At 39.8% G+C, this 22,352-nt stretch overlaps 1 protein-coding gene across 3 annotated transcripts in view; it reads left to right on the top strand.

The window, feature by feature from the left end:
• The window catches only part of COL4A4 (collagen type IV alpha 4 chain), a 66,016-nt gene that overhangs the window by 10,731 nt on the left and 32,933 nt on the right, over positions 1-22,352 (top strand). For all 3 annotated transcript variants that reach the window (XM_081910295.1, XM_081910293.1, XM_081910294.1), the window contains 14 exons: positions 2,010-2,087; positions 10,755-10,889; positions 11,083-11,127; positions 11,652-11,768; positions 12,670-12,738; positions 13,682-13,717; positions 14,974-15,036; positions 16,273-16,308; positions 16,524-16,565; positions 17,329-17,409; positions 18,294-18,347; positions 19,711-19,770; positions 21,647-21,691; positions 22,098-22,151. In XM_081910295.1, the coding sequence (XP_081766421.1) occupies positions 2,010-2,087; positions 10,755-10,889; positions 11,083-11,127; positions 11,652-11,768; positions 12,670-12,738; positions 13,682-13,717; positions 14,974-15,036; positions 16,273-16,308; positions 16,524-16,565; positions 17,329-17,409; positions 18,294-18,347; positions 19,711-19,770; positions 21,647-21,691; positions 22,098-22,151 (915 nt within the window). The remainder of the gene's footprint in view (positions 1-2,009; positions 2,088-10,754; positions 10,890-11,082; positions 11,128-11,651; positions 11,769-12,669; positions 12,739-13,681; positions 13,718-14,973; positions 15,037-16,272; positions 16,309-16,523; positions 16,566-17,328; positions 17,410-18,293; positions 18,348-19,710; positions 19,771-21,646; positions 21,692-22,097; positions 22,152-22,352) is intronic.

Genomic DNA, 22,352 nt, shown 5'->3' on the forward strand with positions numbered 1-22,352 from the left:
TCATAAATAGTTGTTAATCTATGTTTTGACTATTCCAGCATTTTAATCTTCAGTGCAAGGCAGAATACTGAAAAAATACTTTGCCTAGAATGGTAAAGAAATAGTTTTGTTTTTTGGGAGGAAAAAAACCAATTTTAAAAAAGCACGATTTTAACAAAGGAGACAAAGGAAATACATTTCCACATTCCCATGTTAATTCTGTCTCAAGATATAAAACAGGCTGGGAGGGTGAATGACCAGAGAATGCAGATTTTTGTCCATGCTGAAGGTCAAGAACACAAAATGTTTTGGAAATATTTTAGATAAGGAAAAAAGTGAGTTCATTTTACCAGAGAACTCTGCGTTCTCCTTCAAAAAATGAAATTTTAAACCTACAGTACGAGTTATTAGGGAGAGAAACTTGCAAAAAAGGTATGTGACTAGTGTCATATCAGGGCTGCATCCAGTTGTCTCTTTCTACTCAGGGAAGCCTCTTTGATCCAGCAGAGTTTTCCATGACAGAAAGGGAAGGTGATAATATGTGACATTTCAGTGTATCTTTTATCTTTGTTGGAAGCCGCCCAGAGTGGCTGGGGAAACCCAACCAGATGGGCGGGGTACAAATAATAAATTATTATTATTTCACTGACTGCCTTCTGTGTCCTCCTTCCCACAAATCTCTGATAGGTGGTTTGGAGAATCCTTTGGAGTAGCATGAAATATGACAATGGGAACTGCAGGAGAATGAGGGAATTTGCAAAAAGCGCCTCCATTGCCCTTCCACTTGTGGAAGCCTTAGTCTACCATGACCAGGGCAACACACATAGATACAACCTGCATAGTTCAATTCAGTCCAGGTACCAGTGGACTTGCCCGAATCTCTGTGTAGTCGGGAGGTCCCTTGCTACTGTCAACATAAATTAAATTAAAGTTAAAACACAGTATATCATCTACTTTTCAACACTCAGTTATCCCTGTGGCATAGCTGTACCAGGTATAACAGGGATGTGGAACCCCTTTCTGTCAAAGTGACCTTATTTATTTACAAAAATCTTTTTCTACTGCAATTCCTTTGAAATTATCAAGCAGTTTATAACAATTATAACACAATAAAATTCGCTCAAAATTTAAACAGACCATCAGCTGGCTGTCAACGGCTTTTCCTAATTTTCTGCGTAAGTCTGGCAGTAAAGAAAAGCTTTCAGCAAATGTTTGAAGGTTAATATAGAGGTGCGTGCCTGTTGAATTTCCATTGGAAGAGCACTCCCAAGGAGTGGGCCAATAGCATGGAAGGCTCAGTTTCATGTTGGTGCCACATGAGCCACACCAACTTGGTGGACATCCAGTGATGCTTCCACAGATGTTCTCATACTGTATTGGCCCAAAAATAAGCCACACTTTTTTTCCAAATTACAACTGTGAAGTGCAGCTCATATTCGGAACCGAGCGCTGCCAGCTTGGGGAGGTAGTGTCGGGAGGTGGGTGTGCAGTGCGCTTAGATCAGGGCACCCCTCTGCCCCCCCATTCAGGACAGTAGTGCCTGGAGCTGGGCCGCACCCACAAATAAGCCTTGAATTTTAAAGGTGCAGCTTATTTGCAGGTGCGTCTTATATTCAGGCCAATACGGTATATGTGATTCATTTACTATTTGAACAGGTTATAGATGCCTTTGGAAATCCATTGACTGACGTTAAACCTTGTTTTGTCAAATGGAATATTTTAATATTATTTGTTTGAAACTGGTTGCCCTGCCCCCGATATGCCTTATTTCTCCCAAATTATATTGAAATGTTAAATAAAATATAACCATCCCAACCCAGATAAGGTTATATATGGTTTGCTCCTATTGAGCCAAATGGCAACAATCCTATCTCTACTTACCTGAGATTATAACCCAATTGCACACAAATGGGACTAATTCCAAGTAATTTTGTATCGGATTATGCTGCACATTTAGCTAGATTGGGGCCAACAGGTTTGAAAATAATAAATTGTTAAACATGAGAAGACTAACTTCCATTTCTTTATAGGGTCAGTATGCATATATTAGTCGTTGTGGTGGACAGGATTGCACAGCTTGTCAATGTTTTCCCGAGAAAGGCTCAAGAGTAAGTGTTAAATTCACTTTATTTGTTTACCCCTCTTTCCTCCATTAACATGTATTCTAAAGTAGTTTACAAGTTTAAAAAATACAATAACAATTTAAAAGAAAGGGGGACCACAGAACTATTCTTTTGAAGCAATAGTAAAAGCAGTTGGTCTAAAAGTATACCTTTGAAATTTCAAAGAGATGTAAATATTTTTAGCTTCATATCCATTTGCGAACCTTGATGATTTTTTTCAGCCTGATATACATTTGCAATTCACCTAACATCATGTTTTGATATTAAGGAAGATACTACAGATAGGCTGGGGGGGGAATCTATGTTTCGAAAATAATATATAGCCAACATTTCAATTTCACTTCAAACTATTTAGCTTTAAATTTCTCTGCATGGTGTTAATAGATTTATTCCCACTGAATATTATATGTAAGAACAGAGTTTAACACATTAGTCAATGAACTTTACACAGAGTCCTTTACCCTGTGCCCTCTGTTTATTTGGGGGAGAATCAACCATATGGCAATGAGAAATAGAAAATGCCACTTGACCACAGTTGAATGAGCTGGAATTTTAATTGCTGAAAAATGCAGCCATTAAAATGTTAAACCAAGATCAAATAAAATGGAAGCACATGAGTAAACAGTACTTTGAAACTTGGCTTCCACTTGCTGTTAGGAGAATGCATAAAATCACCAACGTGCATAACTGCAGTTGTCTTTGAACAAAAGCCAGTTTGGATTACCTATTCTTTCTGTTTTATGAGGGAATCCAAAATATCTTGTTGTAATAGCACAGGAAAGATTATGGAGACTCTTGGCCATTATCTTGTATATAGTTAGGGCAGCTTAAGTCCCATTATATTCCAAATACTATTTTATTTTATTTTATTTTATTTTATTTTATTTTATTTGAAAAATGGCAATTCAAGCTCAAAAGACACAGGGCCAGATTACCAAAATTTAGGGAGGAGATTGGGAGCACCCTTCCACCTACTTCCTGTCCTAGTCACATGAATTATACCCTCTCTTTCCCAATTGGCCATTGTTATTGTTTATTGTGATGTTTGAACCAGCATAACCATAATGTTTCAGATATTTCAGAATAAACTGTAACCTATTCTTGTTTTGAGCCAGCCCTTCCAATTCTACAGTTCTGTGACTTCCTTTTTCTTACAAAGATGGTCACCAATCTTTAGCAAACTTTTCCGTAAAGTTACAGATAGGTAGCCGTGTTGGTCTGCCATAGTAAAATAATAATAATAATAATAATAATTCCTTCCAGTAGCACCTTAAAGACCAACTAAGTTAGTTCTTGGTATGAGCTTTCGTGTGCATGCACAAAATGTTCAGGTATCTGAAGAAGTGTGCATGCACACGAAAGCTCATACCAAGAACTAACTTAGTTGGTCTTTAAGGTGCTACTGGAAGGATTTTTTTTTGTTTTTCCGTAAAGCTTGTTCTTGCTTTTCCTTCTCCAAACATGCAATTTGTTTCCTTAAATGCAGAAGCCAAAGAGTATAAGCAGATTACCTTATTAAAATTGATCTCAATTAATAAGAATATTGTTGTTAATAATAAACACCACAAGATGTTTTGCTCTGACCTCTGAAGTTAGATCCCATTCACTACTTTAAGCTTCCTTGATAGAATTAAGCAGATCATAGAAACAAGGTTGCATTCATGGCATGACCTAATTTGGCGTTTCCTAAGAGATTGTGTCACATGCTCAGAGCAGAGCCAGTTGTAAGTATGGCTTCTCTGATGTTCATTTCTTCTGTAGCGAAAATGAATGACCAACATTTTATCCCCATAAGGTTGTCATTTGTTTCTGAGTTCTGAAAGTAAATTGTGGGTAAAAAATCCACCTAAACAGAATATTTCAGTCCAAATTTTTCAGGGATCTGTCATTGCACATTGTGGCCCAATAAATATGTAATGGTTTCTCATTATGTGCGTGATCCATGTGAGTCTAAGGTTCTCAAATTCCGTCCTTCCCTTTCTCCACACACAAGGGGAAGAAACTGTTTAACAAGTCACAGTTTGCTGTTTCACCCTGGAAACTGGTTTGAACAAACCATAAAGTTAACAAGCCAAAGCATCAGACCTTGTTAGCCAAATCAAATCTCCCTACTTCATTCTTCTAATAAGAAAAATAGAGAAAAGGTTATATTTATTATGAATGGAGTTGATACTATTCACTGTTCAGAAACTGGAAAGAGGAAATTGTCTTCTGCATGTGGTGCATCATTCAAAAGACTGTTCTCCAGAAAGATAAAATATGGCACCTAATGAGATTTAGGAAAATCCAAGAGGAAAGGCCCATTGATTGTTGTTACCCATTGATAAGGAGCCATATTTAGAGGCAGTACACTGATATTCAGTTGCTAGGGGACAACAGTTATGTATTGTCTACATAACCTGCTGGTAGACCTTGCAGGCATATGATTGGCCACTCTGGAGAACAGAATACCTGACTGGATGGACACATTCAACAGGCTATAATCATCATCATCATCATCATTCTTGATGCCATCATACATAGGAAAATAAGCAAGCACCCTCCCTTCAGATGTCAAGGAGATAAAGAACCACATAACTTTTAGAAGACATCTGAAGGCAGCCCTGTAGATGGGTGGGGTATAAATAATAATAATAATCATCGTCATCATCTCACTGGTAAGGGGAGTGAGGTCACAAATGAACAGAATGTGTGGGAAACTTCATTCACATTCTCTCACAGATGAGGAAATTAAACTTCTAGAAGAACAAATTACTCCCCAGGAAATAGATACAGTACAAAAAGATCTCTACCCTAAGAAATTCTGTCGTCCAAATGGCTTCAACGCTCTCTGCTATAAACATTAAAAAGATATTTTGATCTCCTATATGTCCAGATACCTTTTCAAGGACCTGGCTGGAATCCAAAATTGTCACAATACCCAAGCCATTTATGGATCCATTACAAGTAGAGCCCAATTTCATTGACTAATCAGTATTATAAGATATTTGCATTGATCTTAGCTAATTGAATAAACTTACTACCCCCGATCAATTTGGCTCTGTCCCTCAGCATAACATAGCAGACCACATAATAAAGGTATTAAACCTTATCACTCTTTCCAAACAATCAAAGTCGTTGTTTTCAATATGGCTCTAGATATTTGAAAGGTCTTTGACTGCTTGGAATGGAATTTTCTGGTGCTAGTCTTCAAACTATATAAAATCTGGCCCTAACTTCCTTCCACGATTCAACAAATATATTCTATATCCCAAACTATAGTTAGTCAATGGCTTAGATGGTACTCCTTTTAAAATATACAGGGGAACAAATCAGGGGTGTCCCCTCTCCCTTTTTCTCATTATCTTTGTTTGATAGCTAGAGGCTCTAGGGCTAAGATCTGACCCAGAAGTTGCTGGTATACTCTTCAGAGATAAAACATATACTCTGAATGTTTATGCAGATGATATAATGGTTACCACAAGAACCTCTTTGCAACAGTAAGAGCTTTGCAAAAGGAATGGACATATTTTGGCAAATTCTGAGGACTGAATTCTGAAACTATGTGCTTTAACGTTCCCCCTAAAATCAATAAAGAACTAGGTACCCTATAAAAAAATCAAACTGCCTTACAAAATTGAAATACTTGGGTATCTTTATTACCGGAAGCTTAAATAGAATTCATAAGAATAACTACAAGCCTCTTTGGCAAGGCTTTAACAGAGAGCTGTGCACATGGAAATGGAAAAGCTAGGGAATCTAGAACCTGTGCGGAAGAAATATGCAAGGAAACATGCAGGGGGAAATTCAGAAGCATCCATGAACACTACCATTTCAAAGTAGCCATGTTGTTGTCATGCCTCTGAGGCCCTGCATTTCTCAGCAAGGAGCCAACGAGGCGCAGTCAGAGCCAGGGAGTGTCAAAGGGCTCACAAGAAGTTGCCTGCTTCCTTGGCACTGTCCGGGGTACTGAAAGACTTGTTGGCAACCACTCTGATTTTCTAGGGTTGTGATCCTGCTAATAATCAATCTCTTCCTGCTTAGCCACACCCTCTGCTCTAGACCTGCATCTTTCCAACCCACTGCTAGCTCTGCTTTTACCAGGACTGGACACAACATCACGCACACGGAAAAAAGTTTTAAATTCTGTTTCTTCATTTAATTGGATGTAGTAGGCTAAATTATCTTTCCTTCTTCTTAGTGTAGTGTGAGGTAATAGTGACACCCACTGGCAAGAAGGATACTCTAGTAAACTTCAATTGAGAACAAATGCAGCTAAGGCATACATTTGTGTAACACATATAATGCTTAGCACAACTGTTAACAATGCAGGACAGTACACTGTCATACTATGAAGCTGGACCTTGTGATAGTAATCACTGTAAATTGGAAGCTAGGAGGTACTGCACTTATTCCATTACATCTGGGAAAATGAAAAAGACTGTTCTCAAGTGTTGGTGCAAAATATCCTGCTCAGTATTTCCATATGCTGAATTACTTTTTTTAAAAAAAAACAACAACTTCACTTTCAATATTGGCTTATAGCATCTCAGTTTTAGTGTGCTTTCAACTGCTCCTCAGGATTTTATTTGTCTGTTATTTGTCTATTATTATTTATTTGTCCAAGTCCTCAGTAATGCAAAGAAATATTTTAAGAAAAACAACAGCACCTCACTCTTCTTTTTAGGGTTCTAATGTATTGTCAAATTCCTGAGCCACTCTCTATTGTGTTAAGAACATGTTGCAGAATACACTCACAATTAAACATTGATCTAGAGGGTTCTAAATCCTCCCCCAGCAGTTGGCTGGTGACAGCTCTGCCCTAAGTGCATCTATAGCCATATAGGCTGGATGAAGACTTATTAAATATATAAAGAAACTCCACCTACACTTCAGCTCATGCAAGCTCAGGTATTGCACATATCTTCCTTCTAAAGCATGAAAGTTTCTCTGAGATGAGCCTTATGGCTTTGGGACTGCCCAGTTCCTGGGAGCCTGAAAGGGCAGCCTTTGGGCAATTATGCATACTTCTGTCTGAATTGTAATTAGTTGAGATATTTGGCTAGAAAGCAGATAAACTCTTTTGATTTTCCTTCCATTTACTTAGCTAGTTGACAAATGGCCTCCCCTCATCTAACTTGTGCAAATTTAAACACGAAAAGGAGGACCCATGGAAATTCAACTCATCTCTTTTTATTGTAGAGCAGGTCACTATAGCAACTTCTCACGCTCCTGGTTCAACTCTTGACTACAAACTAGTAGTTCAGAAAGCAATCCCATTAAAAGGTAATTACGCAAAGCAAGTACCCAACTGTCTCGTGTAAGGTATCAGGATAGGCATGCCCTTAATAAGATAAGAGGTCTTACCAGATCCTCAGTATATTCTTATTTAAACTGTCTAAAAAGATTTCAAAATGATCATTGGTATCTTGCTAACCTTATAATAATCCTCTTGACCAAATACTCCAAAGAGTCTTGGTGTTGCAGTGACTCATGGCAATATGCAATACTGTTATGCCTGGCATCTGCTAAAAAGGCAACTGGCCAGACCCACCAAGTTATGCTCCAGCCTAGCATAACCCGTAACCCATTCTTCCCTCTGCCAGCAAAGAAGATGGATTAAAGATTCTGGAAGTCACCAAACTGCCGTCATATTTGTAAGGTAGTAAACAGGGCCCACCATAATGTGGATCTAGTACTGAAGATCTTGAACAAAAAGGAGGCTGTAATATTTAATATTAATTGTTGAAATTCGAGAATCCTCAATTCAAGTAGAAGAACTTTGCTTCATAAAAACTATTGTAGTACAGTGGTACCTCGGGTTACAGACACTTTAGGTTACAGACACTTCAGGTTACAGACTCGGCTAACCCAGAAATAGTACCTTGGGTTAAGAACTTTGCTTCAGGGTGAGAACAGAAATTATGCTCCGGCAGCGCGGTGGCAGCAGGAGGCCCCATTAGCTAAAGTGGTACTCCGGTTAAGAACAGTTTCAGGTTAAGAACGGACATCCGGAATGAATTAAGTTCTTAACCCGAGGTACCACTGTATGCATTATGAAAGGTCTTCATTTCTGGTTGAAATACGTAGCAAAACTTCCTATATGGGACAACAGAATCATAGAGTTTTGTCATAATTGCAGTACTAGAAAATAAGCAGTTGACATTTATTTTGCCTACAATGTTGCTTTTTTAAAAAAGTTGTTTTTAATGTTTTCAAAAAAATAAAAATAAGAACCCTCACTTTTAAATTGAGATATTTTTTTTGGTTGAGACTCAACCGCCTACAGTCAGTCAGGTTCGGGATGTACTAAAATAACACTGCCTGGCCTTGGCATTGGGAGAATTCCTGACCTAGGACAATTAACAACTTAATGGAATTTATTTGGATCAGCTAGCAGATGCTAGGCATAGCATTCTGTCTGTTTTAACTGAACTAATTTGTCATTTCCCCGTTAAGCATGGCTTCCTTCATCTGCTTTATTTTGACAGCTGTCCTGAGACTCAATGCTGCAGCAGTCGTATTAGATGGGCACAGATAATGGTTGTTATGGGCGGTATCAACTTGGTCTTAACAAAAGCTTCCACTCATAATCGGTCTTTTAGCTGAAAGAAAGACTAGCAATGCCCTGGCTTTGCATGGTGGGCCAAAGTTGAATCACTCAGCTGTCAAACTCATTGTGAATTCTGGATTAGTTGGTGTGTTTCTGGTGACAAGCTAAATTAGGGATAGCCAACTAGCAGCCTACAGGATGAACCTAACTTCCGAAACCCTCCTAAGCCATATTAATAGTGCTGAAGAGCTGTTCGAAATTCCATTAAAATTGTAATTCAGGTCAGTATGGTAAAAATGTTTGTCCATAGGTAAGACACCTTAAAAAAAAAAAAGAATAATCCACCTTTTGAAAGTTTTTATTTCCTTATGAGTGATCATCTCTCCTTTAAAAAGAAAAACCTTGTCTAAGAACTAAGAAAACAGATCTGAACAAAGACAAAATAATATACCGTATTTTTTGCACCATAACACTCACTTTTTTCCTCCTAGAAAGTAAGGGGAAATGTCTGTGTGTGTTATGGAGCAAATGCCTGCGGGTGGCGGGGGGGGGGGATCTGCTGCAGTCGTGAGCAGAGGATCCATGGTTCCCCTTCCTTCCCTCCTCCGTGGTTACAAAGCATGGATCCTCATGATTTTTGCATTGGGCTACTGTCAGATCACATGTCTGTGGCCACAGCATGAACCACAAAAATCATATATCCACTATTTTGTTTAGAATATTTTTTTCTTGTTTTCCTCCTCTATAGACTACGTGCATGTTATGGTCTGGTGCGTGTTATAGAGCGAAAAATACGGTAGATTGAACAAAAGCAAAATACCTCAGCTCAGCTGATGGAATCCAAAGGGCACCTTCATGGGTGTGTTGTTGCCGATGAAGCGAGAAGTGGCAGCTTCTGGGTTCTGGCAAGATCTCATGTGAGCAACTGCTAGATCATACTCTCGCAACCTTCCTGGGACCCTGGTTAGATCACGTGAGGCCTTTGCATGATCGTGTGAGCTCTTGTGAGATCTTGCCAGAAGCTGAAGCCACATGATCCCTCTAAGTGAGTCTTCAGTGGTGGCGGCAAGGAGGATAAAGTGTGCATGCCACCACAGGGCAGCACCTTCTCATTTGGCCTCAGGCAGTGAAACAAGATGGGCTGCCCAACTTACCTGGACATAAGCCCCACTGCAGTCATTAGGACTTACTTCTGAGTGGACATGTATAGGATTACATAGTGTGTTTCCAACTAACGTGAAGGTCAAAAAGAATCATGGAATCAAAGTAGAGGCCAGGGGGTTATGGGATTTGCAATTTTCCAAGTAAACTGAGAATCAGTAATCCTTCATGAAATAAGAAATATAAGCAAAAATAGGTTTTGGTAAGGAAAGTCATTGAAAAGGCCTATGAGTTTTCTTCTCATTGAAAAAGCCTGGAAGCTCTGCATCTGGCCATTTCTGATTCTGTTCATGTTGATTCTGTGAACAAGCCATAGACTGTGCTGCACAGGTTTCACACCTATTTGTAGTCCTGCAATTGTGATTACATCAATCCTCTAAAGGCGAAGTGGGTATTTATTTCACATCTGTAATATGTTCGCATCTGCAATAAGTATGTTAACGTTTGCTATTTGTGAGCATATGCAAATGTGGTTTCTGCAGTGGAGTTTATAAACTGAAAGTGTTTGCTGCCCTCAAGTGGTTACATTTTAAGCCATATTGCATTTCTCATCAAGGCTAGATTTGTGGCTTCATATATCCATATATCTAAGGGCAGCATTCAACGAAAGAGTGGCACTAGTGCAACTGGATTCTCCTCTTCTCCCTCTGCACAGCCGGTGCCCTTCCCAAATCTTCTTCGGAGGGGTGCGGTAGGGAGGGCTCACAACAGATTTAGGGAGTGCACAAGGGAAGAAGAGGGAGGAGAGCATTCTCTTGGAACAATCTGCTTAAGACTACTTTGAAAACAATGCTCATCCTGTGCTTTTGTGTGTGTATGCTATATTCATTACTACATAGTATCTTAGAAGGAGAAGCTGAAATAATACATGAACAAATGTAGAATGAATATTCTTCCATATCTTTCTTGGGATATATATTTTTTAAGACTGATGAATATGAATTCTTTTTTCCCTTCAGGGACAACCTGGTCAGATGGGGCCCCAGGGCCCAATTGGGGCTTTGGGTTTAATAGGACCCATTGGTTTGCCAGGAGTAAAAGGCCAGAGGGGTGATATTGGTCTGCCTGGGCCAAGTGGACAAAGAGGAAGTCAGGTAGGTAATAATAATGCTAAAAGAGAGTGATTTAATGCTGTGATAACAAAATTAAGACAATTACAGCGTGAGCCTCAATAGTTCTCTTTCTCACACGGTGTAAGAATATATATTATGCAAATCTTTCCTTCAAGTTAAATTAGTTTTAAAATTAATGCATAATTTAACATTTGTTGCAATTTAATCTCTCCAGGGTCCTACTGGCGTTCCAGGATTTTCAGGTTTGGACGGTATACCTGTAAGTATTCTACAGGTGTTCATTTATTTTATAACACTGTAGGATGGTCTTATTGCAGAACTAAAGGTTTTATTGGTCCTTTTCTGTACTTCTTGCTGAATGAAAGTTCGTAAGGGTTCCTTCTATATAAGAACCACAAAATTCTTCAAAATTCTTCCTATCTGTGAGGAGAGCCCATCATGACTTTCATTACAAAGCTAACAGATATAATTTACAAGATGCTCACACCAAGTATGAAAACCCTTATGCAAATCAAGACTTGAACATGATTTGAACTGTGTTAGATACATTAACTTTATTGATATTTTTTCCCATTGGGTTTTGCACGGCAACTTCTCAGGGTTGTGGTGCTCCAACTCACATTGCAACAGGTAACTACTGAAATCTCACTGAGGAGTGGTTTTAGCATAAAAACGTTGTCGAAAACAAGGTGCATGTGTCACCATGGTTTGTCTTTTCGTCAAATCATTATCCTTCCCCTGCCCCATTTATATGAATTTGCATTTTAATGTAATCTGTTCTAGGGGTTACCAGGACCTGATGGACCCAGAGGTAAGCCTGGCTTGGATGGGTGCAATGGCTCAAGGGGAGATCCAGGATTTCCCGGAGAGGCTGGTCGTATTGGCCCAAGAGGCTCCTTTGTGAGTGGAAGTTTATTATGACCTTATTGTATAGAACCTGAGTGGGGAACGGGTGGACCTTACCAGAATTGGATCACCAGGTCATACCCAGCTTGCTCACTGAGATAACCTAGAGGAACACTGTTAGCTGCATAGTTGGGCATTTGGTGCCACTGGTCTTCCAGCAGAGGGCTTGTTATTTTGACTGCAGTGTAATTGATATTAAAAAGATTTTGGAACACAGAAATAGATAAAGCAAATAATCAAACCATCAATTCTAGCACTTGTGGGGGCAGCGAAATTATATAATTAGGCATCTGAATAATTGGTATTAGTAATTGTGTTATAATTTGGCATTGTTATAATGAGGCTATTATTGGATTATTGTAATTGAATATTTTAATGTTTGATCTGTATTTCTATTTGTATTTTTAGTATGTGTTTTATGTTTTAACATCATAAACCAACCCAATATTTATGATGTGGCAGTATAGAGATACTTCAATAAACAACTATAAATAAATAAAATATTTGCATTGTCCAAATCAAAGACTACTGTTAAACATATATCATTGCTTTGCTTTGTTTTCATGAGAGCCAGTGTGGTGTAGTGGTTAAGAGCGGTAGTCTTGTAATCTGGGAAACCAGGTTCGCGTCTCCGCTCCTCCACATGCAGCTGCTGGGTGACCTTGGGCCAGTCACACTTCTTTGAAGTCTCTCAGCCCCACTTACCTCACAGAGTGTTTGTTGTGGGGGAGGAAGGGAAAGGAGAATGTGAGCCGCTTTGAGACTCCTGAAGGGGAGTGAAAGGCGGGATATCAAATCCAAACTCTTCTTCTCTTCTTCTTCATAAGCCAAATCATAGAACGACTCTGTAATTCATTTGAGGTCTTTTTTTATATAAAAAACCCTGTTTTTATAGGGTATTCCTGGTCAAAAGGGAGAAAAAGGAAATTCTGTGTATGTTTCTCAGTTCATTAAAGGACCTCCGGTAAGTGCAATGAGATATTATTTGGACAAAGTCTTACTGCAATTCTTTTAGAAAAGTACTTACATGTCATATGGCTTGCACATTAAAATTTTCATTGGCATGGGTATAAAATTCACAGGGGACATCCTTTGGTGTCATCCTGTTTGTGCAATGGGACTCCTCCCCAATCTTGTAGCCCAATGCCCTCCCCAAACATCTGGTCTGGATGGTTGGAGGACCTCCTGGAGCAGATTGTGGGTTGAAGGGGGGAGGGGAAGGGGATGTCATGCTGCATCTACCAGCACAACATTGGGTATAACTCCATGTAATTATAACAGTTCAGAAATTTTGATAATGCACATAATACAGGTGAATGCTATAATAGAGAAGGAACTATATCCAGGTTGTCTGGGGAACAATGTCTGCATATTCCAGACACTTCTAGCAAGAATGCATTACATAATTATGGAATTTATTATGGGTTTAAAAATGATGAAAATATACACAATCAGAGGCCTTTCGGTTGCCTCACTGAAGGATTGTTCATCGAAACGTGTAATGGACAAAGATAAGAAAGTCCTGCTTTGCCATTTTCTTTTCTGAAACATGTTTTCCCTGTTTACTGATGTGGTTTGTTTTAGGGTGAAATTCCATGTATGCCAATTTGAAAGTGAGGCCCACAGAAATAAGTACAACTTAACTTTTGACTGAACATATATGGGACTGGATATTCAAACTTGTTTTAATATATGTATTAACTTGTATTTATTTAGCAAAATGATTTGTTGTGCATAGTCCATTTATTGTCTATTCCCTGGATAAGTGATATCTTAATGTTCACTATCTTATCTTAGATTGTCTGCATTGCTTCCTTTTTATATTGTACTGTAATTCATGATGCTATGGTAATGTGAATAGCTACTACAAAGAGATATGTGATCTAACAAAGTGGTTATGGTTACAGGGAGAAAGAGGGGATCCCGGATCCCGTGGCATGCCTGTAAGTCCCTTCATTAATTTGTTTATGTTGATTTGGAGCAATACAGTCCATATCATTGAAATTTTACTGCTATACATTGTGGGTAGCTATGAAACCCTTTCCGTCTGCCTTGAAGTCAGTAGCTGCTCTCTGCAGTTGTATTAACATATATAGCAACTCAGAACAAAGATCACTGCCGTTGTGTGTCTGTACAACTGACAGACGCCTTCAGCAGTGTCTAGTGGTGGCATATAGACTCATAGAATTGTAGAGTTGGAATGGACCACCAGGGTCATCTTATTTCCAACCCCCTGCAGTGCAGGAATCTTTTCCTGTGTGGTGTAGTGGTTAAGAGCGGTGGACTCGTTATCTGGGGAACCGGGTTCGCGTCTCCACTCCTCCACATGCAGCTGCTGGGTGACCTTGGGCCAGTCACACTTCATTGAAGTCTCTCAGCCCCACTCACCTCACAGAGTGTTTGTTGTGGGGGAGGAAGGGAAAGGAGAATGTTAGCCGCTTTGAGACTCCTTCGGGTAGTGATAAAGCGGGATATCAAATCCAAACTCTTCTTCTTCTTCTTCTTTTGCCCAACGTGAGATTAAGAGTATCATGCTCTATCATCTGAGCAATCCTTGTGTGATGATCTGCTCTACATGTTCCAGTTGCCATGTAGAACAGTTATTCTGTGAGGAACTACTTCCAACAGCGTCCATACATGAATTGTAACATAAGCCATCCCTGACACAGTGGACTTGACAAGAAGTTGAGAAATCTCGAGAACAATAAACAAGTGTGGAGCTGCAACACAATGTTGCTGTGTATTTCCAGCTCAATATGGCCGCTGTGTGGGTTGAGAGCCTATGATAATTAAGGCCCCTTCTATTTTTAAGATTAATTGAAACTGTTTTTCATTCTTTTGCATCCACCTCAAGATGGATCTGTTGCTTCCGTTGCCTTCATAGCCTTAGACTTATCATTCCTGGTTTATTTTTTGATTTATCTGCATTAATGCATAGTTAGCTTGTACACAGTGTAACCCATGAATCCTTGTAGATCATTACTCTTAATGAAAATCAAGTAGCTGGCTGGTGATGGTGTTTGACTGGAATATTGCCTACGGGCAGTGGGCCAAGTTCAAATGGTGAAGGCTGTTAGTAGCTGGATGAGAATACTGAAGCTGCTACACCAAACATCAAACAACATTTTCTTTTGATGGAAAACAGAATGCTGCTGTTACGTTTTTAAAAAGAACATTACATTGTGTCATCTCTTCCCAGGGTCCCAGAGGAGAAAGGGGGCCGAGAGGTCCACCTGGATTTCCAGGCCAACCAGGCATACAGGTACAATGCTGACATTTTTATTTCACCCCTACACTGTAAGTGGGCTAGGATGGGTTAGCCTTCTGTCTGTTTATCTATTAGTTCGTCACCAATGTGAATTTTGTGTATTATACACAAAATTCATGCATTATACACAGATATAAATGGGAAATTTTATTGTTAGTCTGCTCAAGTTCATACACATTCATGAATTCACATTTGCAGATAGGTAATGCTCATTATCTAATTTCTTCAACTGAAAAATACTCTTAATGCCAAACTTGTGAACACTGAGCAACAAAAGTGACCAGCAACTTAACTAAAGATTCACCCTGGTGCTATCTAAGAAAAATAGGGGTAGGCAATCACTTTCCCCCTATAAGAGAATGTATGCGCCAGCTGATTAGGGCATGGCTTGTGCAGTCTACTCATGATGGATACGATCTTAAATGGATAATTATTAGCTCTCTGTTTTCCAAGTTAGCAGCACAAATAGTAATTCAAAAAGATGTTTCGCTGGTGCCTTCATCCCAGCCACTGTCCCATCATTTTGTATCCTACTTTACAGACATACTAATCCATTAAAAACATAAATCCAACTATAAAAAAAAAACACCTTTACTAATTCACCAATCCAAGATGTCTCGTTGCTAGTCTTTCACCCCAACTTGAACAAACTCCAGCTGTTTCACAGTCTCTGCTAGTCTTTTACCCCAACTTGAACAAACTCCAGCTGTTTCACAGTCTCTGCTAGTCTTTCACCCCAACTTGAACAAACTCCAGCTGTTTCACAGTCTCTGCTAGTCTTTCACCCCAACTTGAACAAACTCCAGCTGTTTCACAGTTTTGGAGATGTCACAAGTTTTCTCCCTCACACCACTCTCCACCAAAGGGTGAGGAGGAAATGAAAGAAAAACCTCCCCCACCACAAGCTCACAGAAAAGTTCACTGGTCACAGTAGGCTGTAGGGTTATATGTACAGAAACTCTACAAAGCTTTGCGTGGCAGTGAAAATGGTTGGTGGAAAATGTTAAAAAGAACAGAAGACAGTAGGTAAATATGTGGGATCTGTGGCCTTCCATCACAGCTGATAATTGCCCATGCTGGCTTGGGCTGATGGGAGTTGAAATCCAGCAACATCTAGATGGGCCACAGGTTCCCCATCCCTGCCCCTATGGTATTGCTGTTGTATATATTTCTCAGGTTGAATTCCTGTACTTGTACATAACTACTCATTCACTGTTCCTCCTCCCAAAGGGTACTACAGGTCTTCCTGGTTTGCCAGGTGAGCAGGTAAGAGGCATTTTTTCTCCCATGTTAAAGTTTATACAGCATTTATCACACTGGTATTTTCTTTTGTTTCACTCTGTTATAGGTTTTTATAAAGAAACTTGCTTTAAGTTCCAAACTTTAGCCAACCAATCTAATGATAAACTGGCATTGATTTCTGCATCTTTTAAAAAGTCTCTCTCCCCCCCCCTTCTGTTTAAAAATTAACAATTCATTAGGGAAATCCAGGAATTGGCGTGGAAGGACAGAAAGGGGAGCCGGTAAGCAAATAAGCTGTCTCTGGGAATAGCTGCCTGAAAAGTGTAATCATAGTAAGAGATAGCTGAAGAAAGTGAATAGGCTTCACGTTCATGGGTTTATTAAGTTTCCTGTAAAGGAAAAAAAAAAGATCTTTTGTGGTTTCATACATAATTTGAGTTCTGGGAATTTCTAGAGTAGCCTTCACCAATCCTTCAGATGCTTTTGATTGCAATTCCCATCAGCCCTAAGTGGATAAAATAACACTATCAGCTGTATACTCTCATATGTGAAGAAGCATACAGTGGTTTGCGAACTTTGTTCAGAAGCTGAATGGGATCCATTTTGAGTGCCACCCTTTCGTTTTGAGTGTTATGCTGAGGTCTGTCTGTTTTTGCTATTTATTTTATGTTTTTGTGACTGTGTGGAACCCAGTTCAGCTACTGATTGTGTGACTGCAGTACATTGTTTATTGCTTTCATTTTATGGATCAATGGTCTTGTTAGCTAGTAAAATTCATGTTAAATTGCTGTTTTAGGGATTGCTTTCAAAAGTCTGGAACAGATTAATCCATTTTGCATTACTTTCTATGGGAAAGTGCACCTTGGTTTTGGAACATTTTGGTTTTGGAACGGACTTCCAGAACAAGGTACCACTGTAGATAGAGCAGTGGCATGAAACTCAGTTAACATAGATCAGTGCTAGGCTGTTCAAACATAGAATGAGCCCTCTGCAACTAACTCCACAATGTTATTCACCCTGCTTACTATTTCAATGCATTTTTAGGGTGATGTTGGACCTCCTGGATCTGCAGGGCAGCCTTTATTAGTTGGACCTCCTGATTCTCAACTGTTAAAGGGAGAAAAGGTATGCAAATTATACAGTGCTTTTGCAATTGTTATGTCTTCTTATAAAGTACCCAGGAAATTTCAGTGAAATCTATGCTCATTTTTTTATGCTTAGGGTCACAGCTTAAAACCCTAATCCTAGAGGTGGATACATTTGTGTTAGACTATAGAAAGGCAAGCACCACAGCAGTATCCTGAGCAAAAGAAGTACAGTGGTATCTCTGCCGCTCCTGGTTGTGAATTTTGCCCCAGGATGTGAGCAGAAATCGTGCGCCAGAGGCACACACGCAGCAGGAGGCGCCATTAGCAAAAGTGTGCCTTATGACTTATGTTACGAGTGGTTTCCGGTTAGGAACAGACCTCCGGAACGGATTCTGTTCGTAACCACTGTAAAGCAAATTTGTCCTGGTATGCTGCATATCACTTGGCCACACTGCAATGGTGTTCATATACTATGCCCACTTTTATCAAGGCTGTTGCTAGCATCATGCTAATTTGCAATTGTAAAAAAAGCCTGTATGAATTATGGGGCTTCCTTGGCGGATTTAACTCATAGTTAATGAAGTTGCGGAAAGAAGCGGTGTGATCAAGTGGTCCTCCAAGATGTTTCTGAACACTGGCTGTGCAGAACTGGGGGTGATGGGAGCTGGGAGTCCAGCAACGTCTGGAGGACCACAGGTTCCCGACCCCTGAGCCACAATAAGCAAATTTAATAAATAATATGTGTTGTGGAAGGGGAATTATTGGGTTGTCTGTTTTTCTTTTTATTATGAATTTTGTGTTTTTTATATTGTGGTTTTATGTTGTGAACCACCCTGAGATCTAGGGGTATAGGGAGGTATACAAATTTAATAAATCATCATAATAAGCAACATATTTTAAATTAAATGTTTTAATACTCAGGGTGTAAAAGGAATGCCTGGAACTATAGGTGCCAAAGGATTGCCTGGCCGTAAAGTAAGTGACATTACTTTTTTAAATTCATGAACTGATTTCATAGATATTTTATCCCAGAACTTACTAAAAATGCTTGGAAGTGTTTGGGGTTTTTTTCCAAGCTATCAGTTTATTGGAACATATTATAACAAGCCAGATCGTTGGTCCACCCTAGCTCAGTATTGTATGCACCAGGTGTGGGAAACCTTTGCTCTTCCCAATGTTGCTGAACTACAAATTTCATCATTCCAAGCAAGCATGGCCAAGGAATGATGGGAATTGCATTTCAGCAACATCTGGAGAGCCAAAGGTTCCTGATACCTGGTGTACACCGACTGGCAACAGCTCTCCATGGTTTCAGGCAGGGGAGACTTCCTAGCCCTAGGACTTCCTTTATACAAAGCAGTTTTTCTACCACTGCACTATGGTATTTCCTGCAGGCCTTTTTCCTGAGCTGGAATGCAGCAACTGACTGCAGGGCCAAACTAGACAAAACACCACTCATGCAATTTCTGATGAATGGCATCTTGTCCAGTTTTGTCCTCCGTCCCTGTCATTCCCAGGCTGTGAAGCTATTGCTGGTTGAACTCTGGATGAGCTGTTCTTTGCACCACTGGATGTTTATTTGCAGGCCCAGTGGAGCCATGGGCAGGGAGGGCACCATGTAGAACATTAATTGCAATAAGATACAGGACAGCAGCATTGGGGTTTAAACATACCACAGCTTTATTGAGAACAGAGGTCAGTCTGTTTTGGCATCGGTATTGGTTGTGTATCCTGAAATCAACCAGCCCAACATCTGATTGATGATTGGCAGGTTTTACCAAGTTTAAGGGTTGCACTATGATGTGTATCATATCCAGGTAACCTGTAGGTTCACAATTTGAGGTGCTATGGCCCATCAATCCCTGAGCTGGGCATCTGGACAAGAAGCACCTCCCCGAGGCTCCTGTTAAGGGGCTACCCTGAGACCGTGGAGTGGTCACTGCTTGCTTAGATTAAGGATCCAACCCAATGCCTTATAATCCAGTAATTTGTGACAATTGCTATAAAATGGGCAAAAGCTTCAGATAAGCCCAGTTAGCCTGAAGGGCAAATTTGTCCCTCGCCTTGAATACAGCAACTGAAGAACTTCCAAAAAAGAGGTGTCGGAACTCACCGCAAACACCTTCCTTGCTCTCTTATAATGGCAATGGTGTCCACCTGAGAGGTGGTAGAACTGAGTTCTGATGAGTTCCTGCTGGAAAAAAGCCCTGCATAGCATGGTCCACACACACCCCAGTCCCAGATCTATATAGGTGAACCCCAAACAAGTGAACTGTGTAATAGAAATTGTGTTTCTTATTTGAAGTAATTTGACTGTTTTTTGTTTTGCATAAAACAGGGTTCACTTGGAATTGGAGAGAAGGGTGAAAGGGGGATTCCTGGCTTTCCTGGATTGCGGGTGAGGAAGTTTTAGAATAAGCCAATATAGTTACCATTTATACATGGCTTTTAAGTAGTGGTTGCCAGTGTGATGCCTTCCAGAAGTTTACTGGACAGAAGCTCCCATGAGCTCCAACTAGCATAGACAATGGTTGGGGATAATTGAAACTGTCATTCATCAACACCCAGAGGGGCACCATGTTGACTATTCCTGGCTTATAAATACTAGAAAGGCAATTTAACTATACAATAACTTTCATACTACCAATGCAATATTTAATTTTTATTATTATAGTCTGTATCAGTTTTGAGAAGATTCTGTTGAAGCTTTTGTTGCTTTTAAAGAATTGTTATTGCAAACCTACTGTAGGAATGCCAGCTGATCTATGCATATCTAGTGGGACTGTTTTCATTGAGCAAGATGGCCCTGATGTTTAAATCAAACCACTAAACTTTGTTTGCTATTTGGAGTCTCTCTCTCTGTGTGTGCGTTGTTCAAGAAGCACACATTTGAACTTCGCTAGGCACATGGAACTAGACTGTGGCTTATGTCTGATTTTGACATCCTAAGACCACATATCCTGGAGTAATTAAATCTGAATATATAAAGGAGACTCTGAACCTCAAAGTCATTTTGTTTGTATTATATTATTAACTGCAGCCTTTTATTAATGGGAGTTTGGCTTTTTGATCTTAGTCTCAAGAGGTTTTGTCACAGGGCTGCACAAGATACAACATTTCAGTATATAGCTCAGGATTGTGGGGTGCTTTTGGAGTACTGTCTTTGGTTTTGAATGCAGATTGTTCCATTTATCATTAACATGTTTTTCTGCCATTAGACATCTTGGGCAAGATCTATAAAAAGAAGATATTTGAAGTAAAAAAAAAGTTTAATTTAGTTTCTCATATTGCTCCTAATTACAGCCCTATCTGGGCATCCCCTCCTGGTGATTACCATTAGCATGGTCTAGAACTGTAATCTTCCACAGTTCTAGATTCCTTGGAAGCCTCCAAAAGTAGAGGGAGCTCCCTGCTACAGAGGTTTCCCTTGCCAGTAGACAATAAAGGCTGTGATGGGGTCATGATCATAGGAGCCAGCCCCTAGGGGCCGATGACCCTTCACCCCCCAATAAAAAAAATTATGCCCCCCCCCAAGTTGATGGCCATTGCCATTCGAATGGTGTGCATGCACCACATCATGTGATCAATTATGCAGCGTGGGGCTTACCTGGGCCTTCCCAATATTTTATTCAAGTTCGCATCACTGGTCATGATGGACTGGGTAGGGCCTATTAGCTCATCTCGCTCTGAACCTCACAGAGTGGTGTGTGTGTGTGTGTGTGTGTGTACGTGTACTAGAGAGAGAGAGGGGGAGAATGGCCAGATATGGCTTAGGCAACATTGCAAGGTATTTATACAATTAATTTTTGCTGAAGTAGGGCCAATATGCTGAGATACAGCATACTGAGTTCAATAGAATTTATCTCCAATGAGTTGGGTTCTGAGAACTGTTAGTGGAAGAAAACATGCGGAAATGAATTTTCCCATCAACTCTTCCCCACTGCAACCTCCCAAAATGTTGTCGGATGGAGAATGGGGGGATCACTATGGGAGGGGAGAATTGGCCCAAAGTTGGATAAAGGCACCTTATGCAAATACAACAGGGATTTATGTAACTCTGGGGCAACCAACATGGTGCCCTCCAGCTGTTGTGGGCCACAACTCCCATCAGCCTCAGTCAAGGTGGCTAATGGTCAGGGATGATGGGAGTTGTAGTTCATAATTTCTGGAGGGCACCACATTGGCAACCCTTGGTCTAACCCAATGTGTTCATCATAATCAGGGTGTTAAAAATACCTAATATTATACCTTTTTGTCTCTGTCCTTTTCCATAGGGGAGTCCAGGTTCTTATGGATCATCAGGAATTCCAGGAAGCAAGGTAGCATATATTTATAAATAAAACATAAACAATGTCTATAATTTACTAATAAAATAAACCTAATTATAGCATCCATATCCATAGCACACACACCTTCCCTTATTTTGTAAGATGAATCAGTGCTGGTGTATTTTAAAAACATTTTTTAAATGTTTGGAATTTCTTTTACCTGCTAAACCCCCACAATTTCAGACCTGTTTTTGAGAGTCTGCGTAATGGTGGTTGTTCGGCTCTGAGCTAGCAAACCTTGTCAACGAAACTTCACTTGAAGTGCATGAATTGTCACAGATTAACCAATTTGGGATAATGTCTTACACAGTTATCCCCATTAAGTCCCATTAATTACAGTGTAACCTATTTGCACGATAAGCGTTCTTAAGGGACAAACAAATATTGTTTATTTCAGGGTGAAACTGGAATGGCTGGATTTCCTGGAGAGGATGGGCTTCCAGGAATTAAGGTCAGGTCTCAAATGCAGAAGGTTCTTTATATATCTGTGTTTATACTGTATCAAGCTTATGTGGAATTTATACCATTCTGTAGCAGAGCAGAGGGGTTATTTTAATTCATTCCATTACCTCTCACTATCACAGTTAATTGTTTCCCTTGGGCTTCTATAGGTACAATGTTGTTACATTGCAATAAACCTTTAAATTCTTAC

The sequence above is a fragment of the Podarcis melisellensis genome, assembly GCF_964234715.1.
Source record: "Podarcis melisellensis genome assembly, chromosome: 5".
Lineage (NCBI taxonomy): Eukaryota > Metazoa > Chordata > Lepidosauria > Squamata > Lacertidae > Podarcis > Podarcis melisellensis.